Source organism: Triturus cristatus, chromosome 8 (assembly GCF_964204655.1).
Source record: "Triturus cristatus chromosome 8, aTriCri1.1, whole genome shotgun sequence".
Taxonomy (NCBI): domain Eukaryota; kingdom Metazoa; phylum Chordata; class Amphibia; order Caudata; family Salamandridae; genus Triturus; species Triturus cristatus.
The window spans coordinates 698,041,784-698,055,817 of NC_140591.1; the positions used below are offsets into that span (position 1 = coordinate 698,041,784).

The following is a 14,034-nucleotide window of genomic DNA, read 5'->3' on the forward strand; positions in this document are numbered from 1 at the left end:
CAGAACTGATGACATTGCGCATACTCTTCGGTGGCGAATAGATCTAAGCAAGGCTCTCCCCACTGCCGAATGAGGCCTTGCGCCACGTCCGAGTTCAGACGCCACTCGTGATCCATCATGCACCGGCGGCTAAGTTTGTCCGCCCTGGCGTTCAGAGAACCCGCCAGGTGTTGAACCACCAGGGTGATGCCCTGATGTTCCAGCCATGTCCAGAGGCTCAGAGCCTCCTGACAAAGGGTCCACGACCCCACCCCGCCCTGTTTGCTGCAATACCACATGGCGGTGGTGGTGTCTGTGAACACCTGCACTACACTTCCCCGGACAGAGAGAAGGCATGCCTTCAGTGCAAGCCGGATCGCCTGCAGCTCCAATAGGCTGATATGGAGCCGGGACTCCGCCGGAGACCAGAGGACTCTGATCTCCGCCTCTCCCATGTGGCCCCCTGTGAGAAGTTGGCCTGATATATGATGTCACTAGTTCTAGTGTACACCTTGTATCAGTCCAAACAACCCTTATGGTGATTGGTTGTAAAGTCAACCTTATAGACCAGCTATCCTAGTGGTAGCATGGACAAGAGCAGTCTTAGGCTAAACTCTGTATGGCATGTGAAGCCAGCTGTTATACCATTATAATCCCTTGAATACCAAATGAAAGGACACCACACCAGATATATATAAAATTAGAATGTATTTATTCTAACATATACCCTCAGCACTCTTTATGAGTTCAGAGGTCTAAGCACAACAATCTCTTAAGTAGCATACGTTAAGTTACACAGGAAAAATACAGTTAGGCCCAGGGGCCACGCAAACCATATACTAAGAAAGTGGTACAAGTACCACGTCACGAACAGGGAGTAGGCCTAGGGCATCGCTGGGGCTACACTACCCTACCAATAGTTAGGAAGTGGGAGGCCCACGGGAAGCATGTGCAGTGTGGAAACACACACGCGGGTTACATTAACGTCAATGGGAATGTAGCAATTAGAAATAGGAAGAATAAGGACACTTCAGAAGTAACTAGGAGGAAGCAACTAGAGACTTAAGACACTTGGATAGTCAATATCCACGGGAGCACCGGAGCACTCCCGACACATCTTCACACCTATGCACCCACAGGAGACGGGTGCATAGGTGTGAAGATGTGTCGGGTGTCGTCGCTGGATCCTATGGATGCCTGAAGAACAGATGCTGGCAGGCGGCCAGGAGGAAGATGTCCGGTGGATCCAAGGGTGGATCTTGAAGGAAGAACACCTGCAAGCAGAGGGGACAAAGTCTGGGTCACTAGCCAGTGACCGTGTGGAACCAGGAAGGAACCAGGCGATGTCGTGCAGAACACAGGTGATGTCTTGAAGCTTGTCTCTGCAGCTGCGTGGACCAGGAGGTGTCGAGGACGACCAGAACCAGGATATGAGCTGTCCCACGAAGGATCTTGCTGCTGGCGGAGTCGACGTCCCGATTGGAGTCAACAAGCCTTGGCAAAGGCAACCCACGCGGAAAGGGAAATTCGCTTCAGGTGCAGACCAGGAAGGTCTGAGGTGCTTCTCTTTCACAGGGAAGCAAGGGCCAGTCTGGAGGAGCCAAACCAGCGGTGGAATGTCAAGGGTTCGTCGTCACTGAGGCTACTAGCCAACGGGCAAGCAACCGGACAGACGCGTCGAGCAGGAAAATGCAGAAGGGCCCCACGCAGAACTCGTGGAGTGTGGAGGGCTGATCTTCGGTGCAGATGGTGCTCGGGGTTGGGACTTCTCATTCCCCAGAGCACAACTTCGAGGATGCCTCAGAAGCTGCACTGGAAGCTACTCGCCAATTTTCCCAGGTAGCCGGTCCCACGTCTCTCGTCGCCTCCACGGATCTCAGCTTGGCTGTGGATGTGGATCAGGGTCAGAGAAGTCTGGAGGTCAAGGCGCTGGTTGGGCTCTGCAGTCGGTTCCTCGTAGAACTTGGGCAAAGCAAACGGCCGGTCGCTTGTTGATGCCTGTTTGCACAGGGTGGCCACTCCTTGGCCACAAGAGAGATTCTTCAGTCTTCTTGTTCGAATGTCGAAGGTCCAGAGTTTCGTGTCTAGTTTCAGTTCAGGATAATCCAAAGTCCTAGGGACTCAGCTCCCACTCTTATACTAATCTGGGGGGCTGGGTTACCTGCTAGGTCCCTCCTATGGGTGGGACCAGGGAGGGGGGTTGTTACACCCCCTTCCCTTTGTCCAGTTTCACGCCAGGACTGGGGCTGGAGTGCCCCAGCACCGGTTTGAACCGGACTATGCATGGGACACCTTGTGTGCCCCATGCAGTGTCTCGTTTCTTTCATCCCTCCCTGCCCCAATACACTAAGCCCTGTCTAGGGTGGTGCTAGCATCTCCCAAGGCAGGAAACCTATTGTCCAAGCCTCCCTCGCTGGATGGACTCCCATCAGCAGGAGGTCAGACTTGTGTCTGTGGCCATTTTGTGATGCTGGGGCTCTGGTTAACTTTAACCGGGTAGTAGGTCTTCAACATGTCTTCTCCCTCTAGAAGGGGGGAATACTATCCTCATCGCCAGAAATGGTGTGGGGGTAGTATTCCAAAGTGTTAGACACCTTACACGACATGTTTTGATAAAGCCAAACCATAGTTACCATAACCGTTTAAGATTATAAGGCACTTTAAGAGTATATGGTAGGCGATATCATAGAACAGCTATAAGGACATGGTTCCGAAAGCTGCAGACAGGCTCAGATCATGCTAGAGCACCATCTCACATGTTACCAAGCACTCTGCCTCCAGGATTGTTAAGGCCTGCCATAGGAGTGACTGAAAGGTTACCCATGTGTCTATATATATAAGGTAGGTATAGGAATACTATACCTAAGCAAGGGGTGATTACACGACCTTGCCCCAGCTGAGCGATCAGCCAGTTGTGTCATGATGGGAGGCCATCCAGGGGTGGCATAATACATGCTGCAGCCCCTGGTAGGCCTAGGGTACACCTATGCCCTGGGTACCTAAGGTACACTGTACAGGGCCCTATAAGGTGATCCTTACCAATTGGGTTATGTACCTAAAGTATATAGTATGAATTTAGAGAGAGAACAGCTGGGCTGTGGGTCTGATTAGCAGGCCCACAGCCACATCTAAGTCGAAAACCAGTGAAGCAAAAGCAAAAAGTGGGGGTGACCATAGGAAGCAGACCCTACTCTCCTACACCCCCCCCCCCCCATCCCAGGAGGGACGCATCCGTCACCACTACGTGCTCCGGTTGGGGTAGGGAGAGGTATCTGCCACTGACCCAATCGGGGTCTGTGAGCCACCACTGCAACTGTCTTGCAGTGCCCTCTGAGATCAGGACGCAGTCGGACAGGTTGCCCCGATGCTGGGCCCACTGGAACTTCAGGTCCCACTGCAGAGCCCACATCCGCCATCTGGCGTGATGTACCAGCAGGATGCAGGAGGCCATCAGACCCAGCAGCCGCAGCACCAACCTGACCGAAATCTGGGATAAAGGCTGAAAGATCGGAATCAGAGCCTGAATATCCAGAACCTGCTGTTCCGGAGGATAGACCCGGAACTGCGCTGAGTCCAGAACCGCTCTGATGAAAAGGAGCTTCTGGGAGGGACTCAGATGCAACTTTGGCACATTGATGGAGAACCCCAGCAAATGCAGTTGGTCGGCCGTAGTCTGGGGGTGGGAAACGACTGTCTGGGGTGAGCCCGCCTTCAACAGCCAGTCGTCTAGATAGGGGGAAGACTGGAACCCCTAATCTGCGCAGATGAGCTGCAACCACCGCCATCACTTTCGTGAACACCCGAGGGGCACTGGTGAGGCCGAAGGGGAGCACGGTAAACTGAAAGTGCTCGTGGCCTACCATGAACCGCAGGTAACGCCGGTGAGCAGGCAGGACGGGGATGTGGAAATATGCGTCATGCAAGTCCAACGCTACAAATCCAGTCTCCAGGGTCTAGGGCAGCCAGAACCTGAGCTAAGGTGAGCATCTTGAACTTCTTCTTTCGGAGGAAGGCGTTGACGCTCCTGAGGTCCAAGATAGGGAGTAGGCCCCCTTTGCCCTTCTTGGGAACCAGAAAGTAGTGGGAATAGCAACCCCGACCTACTTCTGGGCCAGGAACGTGCTCGATGGCCCCCTCGGCCAAGAGGGCCGTAACTTCCTCCTGCAGAAGTCGCAAGTGATCCCCCGACATGTGGTGGTACTGCGGTGGCATGGCTGGAGGGGTCGCCTCGAAGGGGAGGGAGTAGCCCCTTCAGACGATTTGCAGCACCCACCTGTCCGATGTGATGGTACGCCAGTAGAGCAGGTGATGGCGAACTCTGACTCCCAGTGGCGTGGAATGAGCCTGAAAGCTCGGACTAGGAAGGCGTTGAGGCAGATGCTGCTGGGGCAGATGTGGGTGACCGGCTCTCTGTCCCCCTGCTCCGCCTCGGCGGAATCCACGTCCACGACCGCGTTGAGGCTGGTTCTGCGGTCTGTGGCAAGACGGATGTGTGGGGGCGCACCTTCCTTGGCCACAAAAGGGGCGAAAAGCGGAAGTTTGCGGGCCGTAGCCCTGGAGTCCTTAAAGCGCTCCAGCGCACTATCCGCTTTATCGCCAAAAAGGTGACGGCCATCGAAGGGCATGTCCATGAGGGTGCTCTGGACATCCCCGGAGAAATTCGTGGACCTCAGCCAGGCGTGGTGACGAATTGCCACCGTGGTCGCAATTGCCCTACCGAGCGAGTCCGTTGTGTCAAGCCCACATCGTATCAAGTACCGTGCTGCATCCCGCCCCTCGGCAAGAGCCTGGGCGAGCTGTGTCTGGGCCTCCTCCGGACACTGGGGCAGCACGTCCGCCACCGTATCCCACAAGGAGTGGGTGTAACGGTCCAAAAGGCACGCGGTGTTGATAGACCGCAACCCCAAACTAAGGGAGGAAAACAGTTTCTTCCCAAACTGTTCCAACCTTTTGGATTCCCGATCCGGAGAAGCGGAAGGGAAGGCGGTCTGGGAGGTAGAGGCCTGGATAACCAGGCTCTCAGGGGTGGGGTGCACCGACAGAAATCTGGGGTCGCCCGGGGCGGTGGCGCCGGGCCACGTTCCGGTCTACAGGAGGGACTGTGGAGGGCTTGGACCAGGTGCCCATCAGAACGTCCGTCAGTGCCTCATTGAACTGCAGTAGAGGCTCCGAGGAGCTTACTGGCGGTTGAAGCACTTCAGTGAGGAGGTTAGTCCTCACGGCCACTGCAGGGAGCTCCAGATGAAAGGCTTCAGCAGCCCTGCGCAGCACCACAGAATAGGTAGCACCCACCTCCGTAGCCACGGAGGGAGGAGAGATGAAGCCAGTGTCAGGGGAAGTGTCAAGTGCGCGTGAGGGCATCGTCTAAGTACTCTGACGGCGTCATCCCGGCGATCACGACACAGACGACGGACGCGAAGCCGTGGACAATGCCTAGCGACGCGCAAGGGTATTGCTGACGAAAATCCTTCCGGATCCAGCCTGACGCCTGGGGATATTCTAAGGTAAGGAATCTAACTAACGTGTTTCTTTCAGATAGACTTTGCAGAGGGCCACTGCACAGGTAGTCTGTGGGTGGGTGCACATATAATGTACAATTATAGTTCTTCTTATCTTTGGTTTCAAAGTTTTGTAAAATTATCCAGAGTCATTCAGCATTTAACATAAGGAAGAAAGCTACATAAATTGACTCATCTAAAAAAGTGAATAACAGAAATGGGTCATATCAGGGGTGCAGAGCAAATGAACACCAAACAACCGGGTTTGGCTTTCAACACACATCGCTAACAGCAGCTCTTTAAATTCACCATTTGTGTATATATAAAAAAACAATTGATATGTCAAATAGGAAGGTCGCACTAGATACATATCTGGGTCTCAAGAATAAAATAAAAAAATTACATCTGAATACGATGTACAAACCTTAAATGCCATCGTGAATAAAGATAACGTGTCCAGAATGGTAAGGCATACTTCAGTGGCAATGTTGGCTTCTAGCAGCGACTGGTGAAGGACATCTGCTTCCGAATGGCCATAGCCTGGAGAACACAACACCAGGAGTTACAAGAGCAACAATCAACAAAAGCACATCAAAAATAAATAAATAAAATCATAAAAGCAGACCAAATCAAATTCAATAATTTTATAAAGGGATGTTCAACAAAATATAGTAACTGAATTCTAAAAAGGACTGCATTCTTAAAATAAAGAGGGTTGGCTAACTGTGGTTTCTGTTCAGAAAGCAGGGGAGGGCCGGTTTTCCTTTCATGTGGTAAAGAGTTTGTGAATGGGAAATGGGAAATTGAGTGGCCCTTGCGGGTGGGTCAAAGAAAGATCATGTCTTGAAATCTTGCCTAATTTGCAAAGAAAAAATATATACTGAAGGTGTCTCATTTTTATTCCACCTCAAACCTCTTTCTGCTTCCATCCTAAATTGTCCTGCCTCTGTATCTCACAAGTTCTTTTTCATCCCTGCTTTCTCCATTAGACACACTTATCAGGTCTTTCTCTTCACCCTTCATTCTCCCTTTTCTGCCTTTATCTCTCATGCACTGAGTCAAAATCGGACTATTAACAAACGGTTGAGTCCTGGTGCTCTCCACCTGCAGTTCACGGCACGCATTGGCTTGATCCCTTTTCTGTGTGTGCTCCTATTCATTGACATACAAATGGGTAATAACAGAATGTACCCGTCTAGGACAGGGACCAAGTTATATTTTGTGCTGAATGCGGTAGACTTTAAGCACTCTGCATCAACAAAACACAATATGATCACTGTTATTACTAGATGTTTTTCATGGTAAATGTTTCTGGTGGGATGTGATGCAGACATTGGCCAATCAAATACTTGAAAACCCTAAAAACCACTGGTGCAACAGAGGTATTTTACAATTGATGCCTCCAATACAAACTCTTAAAATCAAGTACCAATGGACAACAAACCGCCTACAAAACAAAACCATTTGAAAAGGTTTGTAAAAACTATTTACTCAAATGATGAACCATTCTTTTATCAACAATCTTCAAGTGAGATACCCTTCATAAATACAGACAAATACATTTGTATAACTGAATACCTGCATCAGTTTTTTGGATTACAATAATTTCAAAAGGTTGAGCACAGTGGGCATGTGACATCTTGCTCCTAATTTTCTCACTAATGCTCACCGAGCGTGTGCAGGAGGCTCGCGTTACGAGTTCCCTGATATGTGAGCTTCATACTCTGTTGAAGCAATTAGTGTTGGTAATCCACAGTTCCAGCCTCTGTTGGGTGATAGAAGCGCACCTGAAGTGGTAGCCTGATTTTTTTTTTTTTACTATGGATGACTATCAGCCTGAAGACAAGGCAATAGCATGACTACATGCTGATACCAGCTGATTAACAGTTATGGGGTACAGACCTTTTTCCCTGCACACTTGTGGGAAGGTTGCCTACCAGCTCTGATCCCCTGATAAAATGAGGCATGTGAGAATGGTAACTGGGTACATGTGAGGAGGGGTACCCCTAGGTACATAACCCCTAAGGATGTTGAGGGGCTCTTAGGTTTCCTTAGTAGAGTTGATGTATCTTCTTTCACTGATTTTCTCCCAGCATTTCTGTGTACTGTCTCCATCATTGTAGAAACCACTGTAAACCCAACTTTTTACAAGTGGTCACATCACACTCAAATGGCGCAGGAAGGTTCTTTTGTGTGCTCCTTCCCTGGACTGAGCAAGTTCCAGCAGGCCACCCGTCCCCTGAGAGAAGCAACACCTGAACAAAAGGCGGTGGATAAGGGCATTAGCAAAGCTGCACACCTACACCAGGACCGAGCAACAGCCCCTGATGGGTCAGTGCCTGTTTGACTCAAATCTACACTATCAGACTGGCAATTCACATTGGTAGCTGAATGCCATGGAGTTGCATTACACCTTATAAACAAAAGTAGTTTTGAATGATTGACTAAAATTTGGGGCCAATTTTAAACCCCAGCTGCCACTGTTTTGGGATACAAGCTAGCCGTTATGTTTGTTTCAGGGTCCAGAGTGAGGCTGAGACTGCCTGCAAGAAACTTTTTCCGTCTCCTCTGGAGAGGGAGAAAACATGAACATGGGTCAAGAAGAAGATTTTACTATAGCAAAGTATTCTGTGGATAAGGTGGTACATTTCTGGCATGTCCCTTACTTCAGATCAAAGCCTATGTCCAGTTATGCCAACGTGGAGGATTGTAACAGATTGTGAAAACCACAGGCCTGTGACTAGTCTACCCAACATCATACCTGCACTGACGCGAACGGGAGGGAAACTATTGGTCTGATCATGAACGAAGTGCAACTTTCCTTCTATTTCCTGCACTGCCCAGAATCATGCCATCAGCTACTGACTATGTGAAGCACTTTGAATCCCTTGAGGCCATGTATGCTTCTTAAACTGTCCAAACCCCAACTCGCCGAGCCTACAATTAATGTAAAGTGGTGGCACCATTGTGAGGTCCTTCTGCCTATACTACCTTCTCCCATTTTGCCAGAGATTAAGACGGACATAAGCTGGCTTTGCCTTAGGTCCATGAACCTTCCCTGTACGCAGCCCTTTTAGTCTTTGTGCACGGACAGCATCTGACTGCTGCCTCTCTCCGAGGAACTCAACTTCAAGAATGCAACAGCTCCTTGCGGTCAAGCACTGCACCAACCGGTACCGAAGCCCTATGGCCGGATAAGAATCAAGATGCATGTTGACCAATAACTTGGATAAAACTGTTATGCCGCTGATGCTTTGAAATGTCCTTTAGAGCCCTACACTGTTCTTTGGCTACTTCATTGTATTTGCTTGCAACAGAAAGAGATGGTGTGTAGACCACTAGTACAAAAGATGGCATATATTATCTGATGTCCCTTATTCAGAACCGTTTTGATGGGATCTACATCACTACGGGAATTATATTTAATACAAAATAAAGTCTTATTTCTGTGTCTTAAAAAAGATCAGCATGAAAGATAAAAACTGCCTAAACACAGGCTTAGTGTGAGTGATACATGTGATCTGAAGTTAACTGTCCACCCAACAACCAACCTGCTGCCTTAAGCATTCACAGTTCGAACTTGCTAGCACATCAACATTCAAAGGCGTACATAAGAGGTACTTTTAGCAATTTTGAAAGCTCAGATCTCTAGCTTATGTGGATCAAGGGATAACATGCCACAATGATTGATTATTTGCAATTGAAGTCCACAACCCCAAAAGAACTGGTCTGACACTTGCCTATTCCAAAACAAAATTATTATGCTGGCTGAATTGAAACTATATTTGGGTACACATCGTTTCAAAATAGCCAAGATTTCAAAAGATATGTCAATTTTAAGAACCTGACAAATAGTTGATGCTCAGTTATTTGTTTGACAGTAAAACACTAAAGGCACCATTTAAAATGAAGTGAAGGCCTAGGTGTTACTAAGGGAACAGGTATTAGTGTTAACAGAATCAAACTTTTTGGTGGACTTCCTTGAGTCCGACCTTACCTTATGTGTTCTGGTCTACCAAATCAGCCTCATCATTCTGTACATTTATTGATCCGAAATACATATCCCTTGGGTTGTTCTGCCACTTTCAATTGTTCGTCACTTTCAATCATCTTAGCAACTTCCCATAACACCGGTTTGTAAAATACACTGCAATGGCCATATTTTATAGAAAATACCACGTTTTCTAAACCTATAATATATATGAAGTTTCTAATAATCACACCTAAAACTTTTGATTGGCTAGATCTCTGCATTTTTAAGCCATCTAGGTACTCAATAAAGTATCGTTACCGTTCTCCCGCTGATGCAATGTAATTCTCTACTTTCAAATGGCAATTTAAGGATAATGAGCACAAAGTATGAGTTCTTAGTAGAGTTCTTGAAATCAGCAACGCCTGTCATTTTCCGAAAAAGGAAATCTATTTAAATACCATCAATTGACTTATCCCATCTAAAGAAAACCAGGGCAATCTTAAACAAGATGTGCCCTGAGGACAACTTGTAAAGCAGTGCAGTGCCATTTAGTTTGAAGAATATATCTGCTGATAGCCAACAGGCGCTGATTACTCACTCACTGACAACTGAAGCAGAAACCGCAGCTTTCCTAGTGCTTAATTTGTAAAATAAAATTTAAAAAAACCACTAGTGCCAGGGCCCTTGTCTGGAGGCCACTGCTGCTTGTACCACCCACAACAGCTGCCAGTGCTGGCAATGACAGTACCAACACAACTACCAAACCATCACACTCCTACAAGTGTGACAAATCAGACTATTCCAGGCCCCCAAAGCTAGACGAAAGGCTTGGACAGCAGGTATTGGTCAATATATACTGAATTAATAAACAACTGTTGTGCTCAGCTCTAAATAAGACAAATAGGGGCACCATGTGGCAGACTTTCATAAGTGCCGGTATTGACAATTAAGTGCCAGTGCCCAGCACCAGAAACCACTGGCTTAAATTAAGCATTGAGCCTTCCATACCTAAGCACAGCTGATAAACAGCAGCCAGATGCATTTATGGGAACACTTCAACAGTTACCACTTGCTAGTTTTGGTTAGGATGCCCATTATAGTGTTTAAAGAAATTGTAGTCTTTGGTCCTCTGCTTGTGAAATAGACTCTTCCTGCAAAGGCCCAAAATTATGTTATGTTTATTTTTATTCTGATTTGCAGTTCTATATGCACAGACTAGACCCAATGAGTTGTATAGAGCTTTACATAAGAGTAATTACAGATCTATAAGAATGCTAGTTTCATTACAATACAATTTGCTAAGATTCAAGTTACAAAACAAGCAGAACCAATTTCTTTGAGGCAGCTCAATGAGAAGTTACAAAGGTCACTTGACAACAGTCGTAAGCGGAGGTCTTGATGTAAAGACAGCCTCTTCCCTAGGCAGTAGTGCCTGTCACCAATCTTGATCCAGAGATTTAGCGGCGTAGCTTGCCACATCTCCACAGATTTAAGGAGTTTCTGGGTCATATATGATGACATTTAAATAGTTGAAGGTACAAAATTCCAATCGCCACGCACTGCTGACTGGCAAGACTTTGCATTACTGGCAGTTCAAGGGTTTCCCAGACGTTTTTCTGAGTATTGGAGGAAAATGAGGGGGGTGGGGGGAAGACTTTTGGATTCTTCTAGATCTGGTGATCTTCCCTTCTGAAAAGCAGTGAGGGTACAAGTGGTTAAATCCCTGCCCCTAATGCAGCCTGTGCCTGCCACAGTAGTATGTTCATTTTCTCTTAGTCTGGTGGTATGTACCGAATAATCCTTATACTTGGCTGTTGTATTTTGATTTCTATAATCTAAACTTTAAAAAATAAAAAAATAAAACAGACACCCGTGATTCTTTAACATCACTCGATTTTAATAAATTTTTCTAGACTTCATTTGTGAAGAAATCATCCAATAGCTTGCCCTTGTTGAACAGCAAGGGGGATTTTATTTCAAAATCTGCAAGTGATAAAGTGTAGATGTTTAGGCTAATTCTGACTAAACAGAAGATATAGCAAACAAGCAGGTAGAAGATTTGATTTTGATATGGAATTAAGAAAATAAACATTTTTCTCATTTTGAGTTAGAAAGAAGAAATCCACTTTAACACTGAAACATGTTTCCTTATCAATGAGTTCAGGTTTGTAGGCCTGGTTTTAGTGGTTCTATATGTGAACTTGTTATGCCTTTTATAGTCATGTATGGCAATTTATATTGCATTTAATGAAAGAGCCATGCTAATTAATCTTAGCTGTTTTAAATGCCCATGATATACTTGGGCCCACACACTGTACTTGCGATTCTGATGTACTCAGCCTCCTTTTCCTATCAGCACTTGTAAGCGAGGATTCACCAATGAATAGCTCAGCGGCTGCGATATGCATATTATCTTGGGAGGTGAGCCGATGTCTTTATTATTATTATGTGTTCTTATATAGCGCTCAACTTACCCTTGGGCATCTTGGCGCTTGCATTGGGAACCCGTCCTGGTTTTTCCCTGTGAGATAACCCGTACTGGGCATCCCCATGGTGAAAGCCAGGCATCCCGCCGCGGGGGGGCCATTGTGGAGATTAAGCAAGCTTGTTGCCCAGAGCTGCATAGTGTGAACTCGTGCTTAGAGTGGGCACCGAAGCGAGAATTATCGAGTCCGTGGACAATTGGGCTCCGGACCCTGCCGCGTCGGGAATTGAACCCTGGTCCCGGGTCTGACCTCTGCTTCAGGGTATGCCTCCTCTAACCAGTGAGCTACACTTCTCCACGCTTAATTTTTATATCTTTGTTTCAATAAACGCGTGATTTTCTTCCATACTGGAATGGGTACGTTTGGGTAAAGTCTATATTATGATTTAGATCTGAGATTTGGAATAGGAACTGGGCTAGTTTTAGGATTGGGTGAAGGCGATGAGTTATGGCACTGGTGAGAGTTATATTTAAGTTTAGGTTGAGTTCGGGCTGTGCTTAGGGCTTTGTTTAAAGTTTATGTTCGACTTGGGATGCGATATTCATAGTTAAGACTAGGTTTATGGCTGGGCTTGGTTAAGGTTTTAGGCCAGCGTTGTCAGGAATTAACTTCCTTTTTGTGCTCTTCCATAATCGTTTCTTTATAATTGCCAATGGAATCTAAAATTGATTTTTTCCTTCATGTTTCGTGTTCTTGGTGCAATTATTTCTTCAAATTTCATCATAATCACACGGGTCCAGCCATCAAAGTGCTTGGAAAGTATTAATGAGCCAGGTTAGTACAAGTACAGGAGTAGCAACGATTAGTTACTTAGAGTATGCCACTGACCTCCTCATAAAAGAATCTAAATAATGCAGCTGCTACAAAAATTAGGGAAAATGTGTGGGGAGAAAAATACAGCTGCACACAACTTGAGGTTGTGATGCCAATCAGAAAATAAATTCACACCTGAAGGCCATGGACTAGCCAAGGCTTTACTTTAGTAGGAGACTGGCAGGATAAGTCCAAATAAACAGTAAGGAGCTTTTTTGTTTTGTAGTTTTTATACAGCGCAAACTTGACCTGATGGTAGTAGAGCGCTTTACACAAGCACCAGTTACATTACAGATGGACACATTCATTTTTGGTAGGCCTGGGGATATTAAGCAATTTTCCCAGAATCACAGGATATTGGGCCGACGCTGAGACTGGAATCTGGTTCCCCAGCTCCAAGGTCGGCAGCTCTGCCCATTACGCCACATCCTCTCTCCCAAGATTTAGTGACACTGTGTGTGAAATTTCTTAGAGAGCCAATTGTTTGATACCGTGAAAATAAACACCCCTTTCTTATAGGTCATTCCGTCATTTAGCCATTTCTTGAAACTCCACACATGTGCAATCATTTCAACAAGACGCTATCAACAACACTTTGCCTGGCTACTGGCAAGTCTGGAGGCATATATTTGTGTGTGTAAGCAAGGGTATTCGCAGAGCACCAACCTAGATAGGAAGGAACAGGAGCACTGAACAGTAGGCGAGAGTGCATGGGTACAATTCAGGATTGTTTGCACAAAGGCAAGCAGGAGGGGATTGTGAGGAGGGAAGAGATGAGTCTTCACCTTTTCTCGAGTTGCAGGAAGGTAGGAGCAGTTCTGATGTTGGGACACTGCTTCAAATCATGGGAGCTGCATAGCCCTGCCTTGTCGCTTGCACATTTTCTTCCCCAGTCTTCTGATGTCGTGGATCCTGATATGACACCGTCTGCCTCAGGTGCTTTGTTTCTTGGCCAGAATGGGGGGGGGGGGGGGGAGAGGGGGGGGGCGGTATCTCACTGATGGCCTTGTAGGTGAGGCATTTGGTCTTCAAAATCAGTTAGGCATGGAAGTAAACCCTTCAGCGTTAATGTGGAATTGTCAAATTGCTTAAAGTAAGGTGGAACTTAAGCGTTATTACTGGGATTGAATTGATAGCCAAGAGCTCAGCAAGCCAATTATGTGGAGATTGACAGAGAAGTTCCTTATGTTTAAGCAAACTAGAAGCTTAGAGCCCTACCTAGACGTGATCCAGGTGCCACGAGATAGGACTCTGTATATTCAGTTTAGGTTGGAACGCTCCCTGT

General features: G+C 46.8%; 1 protein-coding gene across 8 annotated transcripts in view; it reads right to left on the reverse strand.

Annotated features, from left to right (window-relative positions):
- The window catches only part of DOCK9 (dedicator of cytokinesis 9), a 1,069,784-nt gene that overhangs the window by 175,435 nt on the left and 880,315 nt on the right, over positions 1-14,034 (reverse strand). For all 8 annotated transcript variants that reach the window (XM_085622123.1, XM_085622117.1, XM_085622120.1 and 5 more), the window contains exon 39: positions 5,902-6,017. In XM_085622123.1, the coding sequence (XP_085478249.1) occupies positions 5,902-6,017 (116 nt within the window). The remainder of the gene's footprint in view (positions 1-5,901; positions 6,018-14,034) is intronic.